The 13,746-nt window shown below is 41.6% G+C and overlaps 1 protein-coding gene across 1 annotated transcript in view; it reads right to left on the bottom strand.

Moving 5' to 3' along the window:
* LOC139584405 (laminin subunit beta-1-like) overlaps positions 1-12,862 on the bottom strand; it is a 35,680-nt gene extending 22,818 nt beyond the window's left edge. The window contains exons 1-7 of the mRNA XM_071416185.1: positions 12,721-12,862; positions 11,985-12,157; positions 9,668-9,809; positions 5,018-5,091; positions 3,434-3,622; positions 3,205-3,268; positions 2,805-3,007 (exon numbers count right to left, since the gene is read on the bottom strand). Coding sequence (XP_071272286.1) covers positions 2,805-3,007; positions 3,205-3,268; positions 3,434-3,622; positions 5,018-5,091; positions 9,668-9,809; positions 11,985-12,157; positions 12,721-12,751 — 876 coding nt within the window. The 5' untranslated portion in view covers positions 12,752-12,862. The remainder of the gene's footprint in view (positions 1-2,804; positions 3,008-3,204; positions 3,269-3,433; positions 3,623-5,017; positions 5,092-9,667; positions 9,810-11,984; positions 12,158-12,720) is intronic.
* Between the last annotated feature and the right edge of the window lie 884 nt (positions 12,863-13,746).

A 13,746-nucleotide genomic window follows, 5' to 3' on the forward strand; every position in this document is an offset into this window, starting at 1 on the left:
GCTATGCATGTACATAAACGATTTATTGATATCCCCCTTAAAATGATTTCACAGGCCATATTCAGGGTTTAATAGGGCAGTTCAGGGATCTATCAACTACTGTGCAGAGACTGAGGCCTCAGTGCTATTTGACTGTGCTCCCCTTGACCATCATGGTCAATTACATCTGAGATATCAGTGCAAAAGCAAAGGGAAACTACAGACGAAAGCCGGTCCATGTATTCCTATTCCAGATGGCTGCAGGACATGTTTACAGTGTTGACCAGCTCTCATCTGTTCTGCATTAAACTGAATGGACAAATGCCAGTTTGCTGACAGATAGACAGACTCAAACTAACAATTCAATATTAAAACCTTCAACAAAATGTCAGATACGTGCCACGCATTTGGTGTCATGACTTGAGCTGTTATAACAGGCACTATGTCACTCATGACAGGATTGTGTAGCTTTTATGTTAGGCATCTTCAGGCAAGGTGTAACTGTATCTTGTTTTGTCTTTAAGACATTGTAATGTGAGAGAATCAATTTGACAACCACTCTGCAAAATGGGTTTGAGAAGAATAAGAGTTTGATTAATCTTAAGTTTTGTTTTATTTATTTAATCTTTATTTAACTAGGCAAGTCAGTTAAGAACAAATTCTTATTTACAATGACGGCCTAGGAACAGTGGGTTAACTGCCTTGCTCAAGGGCAGAACGACAGATGTTTACCTTGTCAGCTCGGAGATTCGATCTAGCAACCTTTCGGTTACTGGCCCAATGCTCTAACCACTAGGCTACCTGCTGCCCCAAAGTTAATAGAGTTACTTTCCTATTTCTTGGTGAATAGGCTTTATAATAACAGTGAACAAGAGGTAGAGTAGCCTAGCCGCAGACAGACACAGACTGTAAACAGACCATAGCAGAGACTAAACAGGAAGTGCGCTGCCTTTTCTCTCCCTAGCATACACAGACAGACAAACATGTACACACACAGACACATGTTGTCCACAAATACACACACACAGTCTACCAAGCACACACAGATAAAGAAACACATTCTCACCAACACAAACTCAGTTGTTCTCAAACAGTGACAAACACATGTAAATGCACCGACTTCGTGAATTCATTTCACCCCAAAAAATGTATTAAAACACACTGTTTTGCAATGAAGGTCTACAGTAGCCTCAACAGCACTCTGTAGGGTAGCACCATGGTGTAGCCGGAGGACAGCTAGTTTCCGTCCTCCTCTGGGTACATTGACTTCAATACAAAACCTGAGGTTCATGGTTCTCACCCCCTTCCATAGACTTACACAGTAATTATGACAATTTCCAGAGAACGTCCTCCAAACTATCATAGTTCTTGCAGCATGAACCGACATGTTGTCCACCCAATGAAAGGATCAGAGAATGAATCTAGTACTGAAAGTATAAGCTACAGCTAGCTAGCACTGCAGTGCATAAAATGTGGTTAGTAGATGACTCAAAGAGAGAAAAAGACAATAGTTGAACAGTTTTGAACAAATTAATTTCTTTAAAAATGAAGGAGAAGCAAGAGAGATAGCTATATTTAGTTGTATTTTTTTCACTTTCACATAGCTAGAGAATGCTGCTAGCTAGTTTAGCCTACTCAAATCGACTAAAATAGTGAAGGATGCTATGTTAGCTAGCTGGCTATGGCTATCCAACACTGGAACTTTTCCAAGTCAAGTTAAGCTTTTGGTTTTATTCATTTATTGCCACTGGGGCCCACTGGTGTAACTGCTAAACTGCTTGCTAACTGTACACTGTACTGCATGAAGCGAGATTACTAACGCGTTAGTTCTAGTAGCTATGTTGACTGATGTTAGCTAATATGGTGACAACAATGTTGGCTGTGTGTAGGGGTTATGATATGAAGATTTAGCTTGGAAAGTATTTTTTGCATGGTCACAGACAGCTGATTTGTTGTGCACTGAAGCCCACAAGCAAAAGGAAAAGATGAGAGGAGGAGCACACTTAGATGCGAGAAGGAATTAACGACCAAACTGATCATGCTGTTTGTATGTGGCTGCTATGAAAGTGAACTGTGTTTGCATGTGATCAGGTGTGTATTCATTCTGCCGATTGTGTTGAAAAATGTTTCTTAAACAGAAGTAAATGAAACGAAACAGGGATAAACATACCTGAATAGAAACTCTTGTTTCTAACTGTTGGACTAATGATTACATCCAAGATCAACCAGATCATTCCACAGAGGGCCGTGTATCTGCGGGTTTTCGCTCCAACGTTGTACTTGATAGATGAATTAAGGTCACTAATTAGTAGGGAACTCCCTTCACCTGGTTGTCTAGGTCTTAATTGAAAGGAAAAACTAAAATCCCTCCGACACTCCGTGGAATGAGTTTGTTACAGCTGAGCTAGATGCAGGCAAGCTTATGCAAGGCAGTATTGAATGTGCCACTGTCTGTCACCTTGATTACTCAAAATGTTTCTCTCGACCTGTGTACCTACATTGTAAACTTTCATTCATAGGCTAGGTTGTAGCAACCCCATGGGCTGTATAGGGACAATTAGAGTATCTTGTAGCAGCCTAAACCTATCAATGTTACATTGAGTTGGGTGAATGGAATATGAATGATAGTCATCCAATATGCTGTAACAGAAATAAAGCCATTCTCTTAAAACAATGTGCGTCCTCCCTCATCTTAAACGGCACCGACCGCCACTGACCTAATGTACTACAGAAAACAAAACAGGCAATCAACTGGGTGATGGCGGGTTTGTGGGACTATGTAGTAAGTGATGAAAACTAGGATAATCTTATCATCGAGAACTCACCATTCCCTCAACAACATCCCCAGCCCCATCGACGGGCGCGCACTCGGAGGCGTGTCCGTAGCAGAAGCAGTTACCCCGTACCACCAAGTCGTAGACAGCGTAGTAGTACTTCTCCTTGATCTCCATGCGGGAGTCCAGCAGGTTGTCTCCCAGTGTGTGCAGCTTGGTGAACTTCACCCTTAGGTTGGTGATCTTCAACATGTCTAAAGGAGAAAGAGACATGTGTTAGCCATTAGCTTGTAGCCCTGAGGTCATTGTATGTAGACATTTATTTTGCAGTTACAGTATAGTCGGTTAATAAGCAACATAGCTGGTATTTGTCCAAAAATGGGAAGGATAATAACAATAACTTATTAGCAGACATACATCATTAAGTACACATATTATAGCTGGAACTTACTTTGGATTCTGGGGCTGTAGGGATCTTCAATACGGAAAACTGGATCCAAAACTCGGAAGATGACCTACAGAGACAGATGTGGGATTACACAATTTTTTTAAATGGCTTCTTTTCTCTCAATACATCCAGAATATTGTGTCATATGTAATTAGTTATTACTTCGTTATTACTTCGTTATTAATTAATAACTCAGTCATGCATAAATAACTCAGTCATGCAAAACACACACCTCTCCCTCTGTCGATGGTTCGATGTCGGAGTAATGTGAATCGCAGATGACGTCATCCACTTTCTGCATGGGCCCCGAGGATATGGCAGGAAATGCTGACTCACAGTCGTAGGCAAAGTAACGGTACACCTGCCAGTTCTTCCCAAAGTCAGCCGACCGCTCAATCACCATGGCAGCAGGCCGGAAGGTCTGTCAAAGAGGAAAAACCATACTTATGCATCTTGGTGATATACATATACACTGAGGTTACAACCAGCAATTTGACCATGAGTACATCTGGAAAATGGCCCACTTTTTCTAAACGTACATCATCCGCTGTAATAAAAGATGACGTGAGTACCATAGCCAGGAGAGAAATGTATTATGATGTATTAGGATCCCCATTACCCAACGCCAATGGCGACAGCTAGTCTTATTGGAGTCCGACATATAACAAAAAAGACATTACAGACAAAATACTTGACAATTTACATACATTTAAAAACATGAACATGTAGTAAATGTGTGCATCTATCAGTTACACATACCTGTCAGTACATACACACAACAAGTAGGTCACATGGGGGAGAGGCTTTGTGCCTTGAGATTTTGCTTTATTTATTTTTTGAAACCAGGTCTGGCCTGTATTACTTTACTCACATTTGCAGCTCATTTATGCTGTGTAACAGGAATTTTGAGTTTAGGAAAGACTGACTGCGGCACTTCTTGTTTTTATAAGAAACATTAATGTGTTGGAAATTCGAAATTGTTTGCATAGTCAACTTACACACAGCACTGACACACACACACACACACTTACCCCACCAGACATGTCACCAGGGGTCTTTTCACAGCACCCAGGTCCAGTCAAATTTAAGTAAACGTTCAGTATTATACACAGCCATGAGTGCATGGAACTCTATTCCATCTTATATAGCGCAAGTGAATTTCCAACACATTAATGTTTCTTATAAAAACAAGAAGTGATGCAGTCAGTCTTTCCTCAATTCTTAGCCAAGAGAGACTGCCATGCATAGTATCAATATTAGGTGTGAACTGATCGAAAAAGATTAGATACCATAATGCCATAATTACAATGTCAATTCGGTTATACTACGGGAACATATTTATGTTGAAATATCTATGGATAGTAGGGACATAAGACATGTTTCTTCACATCCTTCCTATCATAAGCTGCTATCCATTGGGTATGTCAGTCACAGTACATTTATTCATAACTTGAAATTAATCTCAAATTGTTATTTCAGCTGTATTTGTCACACAAAATTGATGTCACAGTTTAGTTCAATATTGGCTGTATTACAAAATTCCTGTTACACAGCCTAAATGAGCTGCAATTGTGAGTAAAGTGATACAGGCCAGATCTGTGTGGAGCGAATAACCCCAGACTGGTGGGCGGTCTGTTCTCCATTCCTCAGGCTCACACAGCTGTGTGTGCGTGTGTGTGTTTGTGTGTATGGTAGACCTCCCACGAGGCCAAGCCTTCTGATAATCTGCAGAGTAGACGGTCCAGCCAGCATCCCCTTACACACTAACCACGCTCCCCCACATTGAGCCCTCTGACTCGGCCTCCCCATTGGTTACCTTGAAGGTCATGATGAGGTGGGTGAAATGAAACTCTGCCTCCAAGTTCAGCTGGATGGTCACTTTCTCAAGACCTGGGGAAAGAATGAAGAAGCGGGGGGAAAGAGACAAGGAGGGAAAGGACAGGGGGAAAGAGAAAAAAGAGGTGGCAAAAAAATGTTAAAAGGGAGGGAGAGATAGAGGGGACAGAGAAAAAATAGAGGGTCAAACGGCAAGGGAAGGATAGAATTTAAAAACGTGATGAAGTCAGAGAGGGTGGAGAGCGGAAGGAGAGACAGAAACAAAAACATGAGTGTACATACAGGTTTCCAATTGAGCCAAGCATAACACAAGCTGGAATGGTTAACTATACAGTACATGCCACTTATCCACTCTTCACAGTGCATCTTCTGGATCAAAAAACATGCATTAACTCTTCACCTCTCCCTTCATAGTATTTTCATGGTTGGTTCTGTTCTATGATATAAAGCTCATGGCTGCCGTTCTGATTCCTGACATTCTTCTTTGCCACAAAATGGGGCAGTGGATTTTACGCGTAGTTACTGGGTAGTTAAGCAGCAAATAACAACTTAACCATTTCAATTATCTCTATTTCTTTGGTGAAACTAATATTAATTGGTTATGTTTATTGTTTAGCAATAAGAGCAAGAACAAGCCACCACTTATCAATATGCAACAATGTATAACTTCTCTAGGATAGGGGGCAGCATTTTCACTTTTGGATAAATAGCGTGCCCAATTTCAACTTCCTTCTACTCATCTCCAGAATATAAGATATGCATATTATTAGTAGATTTGGATAGAAAACACTCTGAAGTTTCTAAAACTGTTTGAATCATGTCTGTGAGTATACCAGAACTTATGTAGCAGGCAAAACCCCGAGGACTAACCATTCAGATAAAAAACAATTTAGGTCACTGTCTGTTCAATGAGTTTTCATTGGGATACTAGATTTCTATATATATATATATATATTTTTTTTTTTATTTTTTTTTTAACATTTTGATCCCATTTTCTCCCCAATTTCCGTGGTATCCAATCGCTAGTAATTACTATCTTGTCTCATCGCTACAACTCCCGTACGGGCTCGGGAGAGACGAAGGTCGAAAGCCATGCGTCCTCCGAAGCACAACCCAACCAAGCCGCACTGCTTCTTAACACAGCGCGCCTCCAACCCGGAAGCCAGCCGCACCAATGTGTCGGAGGAAACACCGTGTACCTGGCCCCCTTGGTTAGCGCGCACTGCGCCCGGCCCGCCACAGGAGTCGCTGGAGCGCGATGAGACAAGGATATCCCTACCGGCCAAACCCTCCCTAACCCGGACGACGCTATGCCAATTGTGCGTCGCCCCACGGACCTCCCGGTCGCGGCCGGCTGCGACAGAACCTGGGCGCGAACCCAGAGACTCTGGTGGCGCAGTTAGCACTGCGATGCAGTGCCCTAGACCACTGCGCCACCCGGGAGGCCGGATACTAGATCTCTAATCAACCTGTTTGCAGTTCCTACCGCTTCCACTGGATGTCACCAGTCGTTGGAAATAGGTTGAGGTTATTCCTTTGTGCAATGAAGAAGAACGGCCATCTGGAATCAGTGTAATGTTGTGTGTACTGTTTGAGAGTTGCGCAAGACTAGAAAAGTAGCGTTGGTTTGTTGTCCTCCTGTATTGAAAACAGATAGACCCAGGAGGGCCTCCCGGGTGGCGCAGTGGTCTAGAGCACTGCATCGCAGTGCTAGCTGCGCCACCCGAGTCTCTGGGTTCGCGCCCAGGCTCTGTCGCAGCCGGCCGCGACCGGGAGGTCCGTGGGGCGACGCACAATTGGCCTAGCGTCGTCCGGGTTAGGGAGGGTTTGGCCGGTAGGGATATCCTTGTCTCATCGCGCTCCAGCGACTCCTGTGGCGGGCCGGGCGCAGTGCGCGCTAACCGAGGGGGGCGAGTGCACGGTGTTTCCTCCGACACATTGGTGCGGCTGGCTTCCGGGTTGGAGGCGCGCTGTGTTAAGAAGCAGTGTGGCTTGGTTGGGTTGTGCTTCGGAGGACGCATGGCTTTCGACCTTCGTCTCTCCCGAGCCTGTACGGGAGTTGTAGCGATGAGACAAGATAGTAATTACTAGCGATTGGATACCACGAAAATTGGGGAGAAAAGGGGCTACAATTTATTTTTTTAAAAACAAAAAATATTTAAAAAAAATAACAGACAAAAGTAGTTTGAAATGTTTTGGCAAAGTTTAGAGGTAATTTTTGAGATATTTTGTAGTGACGTTGCGCAAATTGGAAGTGCCAAATAAATGGACAATTTGGATATATATGGACGGAATTAATCAAACAAAAGGACCATTTGTGATGTTTATGGGACATATTGGAGTGCCAACAAAAGAAGCTCGTCAAAGGTAAGGCACCCCAATGGTGGAACAAACTCCCTCACGACGCCAGGTCAGCGGAGTCAATCACCACCTTCCGGAGACACCTGAAACCCCACCTCTTTAAGGAATACCTAGGATAGGATAAAGTAATCCTTCTAACCCCCCCTCCCCCTTAAAAGAGTTAGATGCACTATTGTAAAGTGGCTGTTCCACTGGATATCATAAGGTGAATGCACCAATTTGTAAGTCGCTCTGGATAAGAGCGTCTGCTAAATGACTTAAATGTAAAATGTAAATGCATGATTTATATTTTATTTCTGCGTTTTGTATTGCGCCTGCAGGGTTCAAATATGCTACACTCTCTTTGTTTACTGTTGTGCTATCATCAGATAATAGCATCTAATGCTTTCGCCGAAAAGCCTTTTTGAAATCTGACACGTTGGCTGGATTCACAACGAGTGTAGCTTTAATTTGGTATCTTACATGTGTGATTTAATGAAAGTTTGATTTTATATCATTTTTTTTTATTTGGCGCTCTACATTTTCCCTGGCTATTGGCCAAGTGGGATGCTACCGTCCCACATATCCTAGAGAGGTTATTAACAGGAGAAAGTGTTCGAACTCATCATTAGACTATATACAATTAATGCGTTACTTTAGCAACAACACAGAGTTCATCAACTAAGCACGAATGCGTTTCCCTCCATCTTATATTGTAGAATGGGACTATTGAGTGTCAGTTTTACATCCGTTTTGGGGGAACCTCACCTGTGCTTATAATAATTATAATTGTAATAATAATAATACATGCATTTTATATAGCGCTTTTCATTACAAGTAGAATCTCAAAGTCGCTTTAAATTATATTTTTTTTAAATACAACTTAACAAAACAAATGTATTAGGATCTGTGTGTTCTTGGGCGATGGTCTTGCACAGCTTTTGAGGAGAAGACAGTTGGAAAAGGTAGTAAGAGGGTTGTGCTTTGAGCTGGGGCCTACTGGGACAGTGTTGTAATAGAGTGGATCTAGTACAGTAATGTCTGGATTATGAATGGAAATTCCCTGTCTCTTTTGCCAGGCCCATCTGTGTAGTTGGCCGCTCCACTAGTGAGTATTAACCTCCTTCCTGTTCTTTCCGGAGAAATATTCCCACCGCTTTATCCTCGGCCAAACCTCCCCTAACTCCTAGTCAGATTACTTTCTGAATCTTATATCCTTCCAGCACTTTTTTGTGAGTTAACTCTTCAAGGCAAGATGCACTTGGGATAGCTGAATTTGTATCTAAGTTGTGGACGATTTCAATGCTTTTGGCCTCCTAGTAATCATTAACAATGCTTCAAAACCAGGGGTCTTCAACTTGTTTTTTCCAAGGGACACCCTCCCAGGCAAACCGTGACCCAGGGACATGCGTCAGCAAAAAAATGTTTTGCACATGTTTTGTCATTTCATCAGGTGAATGATAATGGCAAGGAGAAGTAATCAACATTTTAAAACTAATAGATTTGGTACATAGTTTTTAAAAATAATTTTGACCTCCCCATATTAGAATTGGAAGAGGAAGTGCAAACTCTAACATAGCCTATTAGCTAGAAAGGTTACTCCAAACACATTTTCACTAAAAGCAGCTGTTAAGCTGATTAAACAAAGGTTAGCCATGTGTTGGCAAAAATGTATGTCCAAGTCTTGAGTGGATGGTCGGGGGGGCCGGAACATAATTACAAATCATTTGTAGATAGCAAATTGACCTCAAGAAGCCCAAGCAGATACAGTATAATGTTTGACTGAAACATATTTTCAAACCTTGCTTACATATGTATACGATTACATGTTTCTCTCTACTAAGCGTGGGAATACTTGAGAACTGATTTCTTAAATTAAAATCATTTGGAGCTGATTTCCTGGTGTTTTTAGTCTATTATGTCCAACAATAAAAATATAAAATAAATGTTTTTTTCTCAGAAAACGTGGGGGGCCAAATAAAACCACCCACGGGCCAAATTCGGGCAAACGGGCCGCAAGTACACAGGGTGTAACCCCGCCTCATCTAACAGCCACCTAGGTAATCATTCCCCATGGGTTAATCCTGTCATTCCAAAGTTTATAAACTGGTCATCATCTAAGTCAGCCATTTCTGCTTTCTCTTTGATGTCTCCCTTCACATTGATTAAAGGGGTTAGGGAAGGGATTGGAGGGTGAAAATATACTGAGGGGGGAAAGAAGACAGAGTCGCCTTTGATTGAACTCATCTACCTACTAGCCATCCACCAATTTCCCCCCACGAGAACTCACCATTCTCTGACTGCCACCAGGTTTTCAGGCGGTTGGGGGCGAATGTGGTCACGACATTCTCCACTCGGTGGCCGGTGGTGGCGTTAACCACGCTTTTGACGTAGACGTCGGTGGAGTCACACACAAAGCATTTCTTCTCTTCCTGAAGAGACCGTGAAGATTGGGAGAAAGAGAGATAAAAATGTCAGTGTGATTCTTGGGATGCCAAGCCGATTTCTCCCAATCAGGTGAGGGTACAGATAATGAACATCTTTGAAGAGCCCATTCATACAGAAGTAATTGAAATTGGGTATTTTATCAAGAGCAGATATAGATGCTGAAATAAGTGATTGAGCTAAATAGGGGCTTAACTACTTTGAAATGAGGAGTCTGTCTTGCCCTGGTCTCACTCATCAGTGAAGGCTTACCTTAGGCTGCTGACAATGCAGGTTTCATTTGGCCACCAGAAGTTCAGAAAACACACTATGTGTACTTGTGTGTGTGTGTGTGTGTGTGTGTGTGTGTGTGTGTGTGTGTGTGTGTGTGTGTGTGTGTGTGTGTGTGTGTGTGTGTGTGTGTGTGTGTGTGTGTGTATACACATGCTCAAGGGTTCAAATTCAGCATCATCTGGATTTCCTTCCGTCTTTTCACCACTTGACAAGAAAACAACTTTACAAGATTGTAAACATTATACACATCCAGAGCATGCAACAGAATAGTGTGTCCACAGCCACACACATTTGTTTGAATTCCAGTACATAGATATGTGTTTGATAAGAAATGTAACCCTGTTGGATCACGTCTTTCACTGACACGATCTGGTTTCTCTCTACTTCAGTGGTGACATAAATGTAATTAATTTAATTATATTAGATTTCCATCTTAAATTCTTTGCATGCTCAGGGTAAACCATACTTTAAATCACATGTATCAAACTAATTTCACGGAGGGCTGAGTGTGCCTGTGGGTTTTCGCTCCTACCTTGTACTTAAGTGATGAATTAAGGTCACTGATTGGTAAGGAACTCCCCACACCTGGTTGTCTAGGGCTTAATTGAAAGGAAAAAACAAAAACCTGCAGACACTAGGCCCTCTGTGAAATGAATTTGACACCCCTGCTTTAAAAATATGCTCAACACATCATAGAAGTGTTCACAAATACTCTACAGTTAAGGTGGGGGAGAACAAGAATCAGCCATTTCTAGTACATTTGATTTAGGTGGATACTGATAAAATAGGATGATGTCTCAAGCAAGGCAACCATTTATTTTCATGTAAGTGCACGGCAAAAGTATTTGATGGTGGCTCCTCAAGTGATGGTTGTTTGATATCTCTAACCATGGAATGTCTGTGCCAATACAATGAGCCCCCATGCATCCAAGCTGCTGGCACAGCCACTTTCAAGTCATTGTTGTTCTGAACCTCAATAATGCTTATAGAATGATTGTGTGATCCAGGAAGCAGTCTAGACAACTCAGAGGGTCGTGCAACTCCTAAACCAATCCTTCCCAAATCCTAAACATCTTTCCCACTCCTACGCTCATATTGAGAAAGCAGGAGTTTAAGAAAAAATATGTGAAAGAAAGTCCTTGTATTGAGAATAAAAGCCCAAGGGATATTTGGAATATATCCCATTTATATATTCCACCCCCAACAGACAAGAGATTGACTGTAAACCTTACAGTAGTTATTATGAAATCTGAACGCCACATTGCCCATGGCAAGAGAATTTTAATTTTGAGCATGCATTTATTCCCCATTCAAATAAATAGGGGAGCTTTTCTTACTGAGGAAATGAAACAATGTTATCATTTAATATGTGATACTGTAATTAATGTTTAATTTTGAGTTAACCACATAGCCTGTTTGTGCCTCTTTGCACTTTGTTACTTTGTTTAGTAGTAGCCTAGATGACTTGGGAAAGGAATCCCTTTCCAGGCATGCAAGACAATGAATATAGCACCATTTTATTCTCAACACCAATTTTCACAAGGTCAAAACTATCTTTCCCATTTCCAAGAGCAAACACCCTGAGGTTAGCAATTACAGGAATGCTTTATTATGGAGCATATCTATGTATTGCTTATCTCCCTCGCTACTACAGGCATGAATGAGAGACTCCAAATGCTGCGTAGAGGCACAACAAATCAGAGCTTGCTTTTCTTGATTATTGAATATCGGTACTTTTACGCCATTGAAATAATAACGAATCCTATTGATTGAACTGTTGTCAACTTGGAGTAACAATATTTGTGTGATAGTTAATGAAGTATATAGGCCTATAATAACACCTGGGGCCTAGTCCAAATAGTCTCTGTACTTGTGCCAGAATCATTTACCTGTAAATGACTGACGATACAGAACGGCTCGGGCCGGTGGAGGCCGCATGTGGAGTTGGCAGAGAGTTGGTGGGCTCTGCCGATGAGAAGGTCTCCCGTGGCGGGGTAGCAGCTCCCCTCTGTGCACACATCGCTGAACTCTGGTACCTGGGCAAGGACGCACGCCCCTGCGGCTACACAAAGAAGAGGCAATATTGAACAATGGGATTTATTCAATACAGGTTGTGGAGTGACGTTTTATTGTACAAAAATGTCAAAGACAAGTGAACTATTAGATAAAATAGCCGGAGTATTAGAATAAAATACTAACGAAAAGTGCTCAAAGCTTTGGTCTCCCTGTTCATAAAACTTTTAATAAAACTCCATAATAAAAATGTACGTTTTAGTCGAAAACACAATCTGAAAAACAGGATATAAACCTTCCATTTCAATGGGTCTTTGATTTATATTAATGCCACTTGAAGCTATTTAATTGTTTCATGCCGAGTTTAAAACAAGAACAATATGTGTCAAAGTCAAAAAAATTATACAAACAATTCCACATATGATTAATTAAATTAGCCTACGAAACGTTGACTATTTAAACTTTTAGAACTAATATCCATTTAAATATGCTTAACTGTATTTTCTTCATTAGGCTACATGCAAAGTGTATCATTATGCACTTTCAGTTGACTCAATGTTGGACATGCGTTCTACAGAAAACATTTCAAAATGATAAAAATAATAAACTTACATAGCAGAGTCGCAATTTGAAATATCAACATTTTTGGTGTGCTTCCTATCCGTGAGACTGTGTGTGGTTCCTTATGGTAGGGTTTTGCCCTCACGCTTTTCTTGTCCCGCTACCCCTCAAATCACCACTGAGAAAATTGAGTAATTTTTCTGTCCCCCCCTCCTCAAGCATGCGCACAGGGTGTAACTCGCCCTCCCCCAAAGCCTCTATTCGATAAATCCAGTGAAGTCCTATAGCCAGCAGCTACAAATGCTCATCAACTAACTTGTATAGTTTGACGACCAATTACATAATAGATAAATCATTACCTGTGGGCTATCTGAAATGTGGCAGATCATTTGGAGCAGAAGGATCATGTTGACAGCATCTCATTATGCTCACATTGAGAGAAAGTTCAAACTTACACATCTAATAGGATTGTAAATGTCTTCTCTCTCAGATACCAACCCCCACCTAGACCTACTCATCTAGAACAAAGGACATTCCTCCACTAAGGCAGGAAGCTGCCCTATTATGTCCCTAGGCTCAGGTAAAGCTGGGATAATATAGGTACTGAAGCCATACTACTCATTTACTGTACTGAAGAGAAATTAGGTTAAGAGCTTAAAACTTTCCTGTACAGTTGTTGGTAATGACAGATTACCAAAGACTAAACTATGACCTACAACCTTAATTATGTGTCACAGGGAGTTTGGGGGGGGGGGGTTGTGTGTGTGTGTGTGTGTGTGTGTGTGTGTGTGTGTGTGTGTGTGTGTGTGTGTGTGTGTGTGTGTGTGTGTGTGTGTGTGTGTCTGTCAGTACCAGCTCCAACCATAGCTGGAGGAGAAACAGGGTGGCAGTTCAAATTCAATTATCTTTGAAATGGCAAAGAGGGGGACTGTAGGAACAGATTCAATTAGCTTTTTGAGTCTGAGAAACTAGACTATGTTCACAGTCACTGAGAATATTGAAGAAAGAAAGACATTACTTGTGCTATTCATGAACCATTCCTTGGTTTACTGCTGAAAATAACATCAACATTTAGGC

Source organism: Salvelinus alpinus, chromosome 9 (assembly GCF_045679555.1).
Source record: "Salvelinus alpinus chromosome 9, SLU_Salpinus.1, whole genome shotgun sequence".
NCBI lineage: Eukaryota > Metazoa > Chordata > Actinopteri > Salmoniformes > Salmonidae > Salvelinus > Salvelinus alpinus.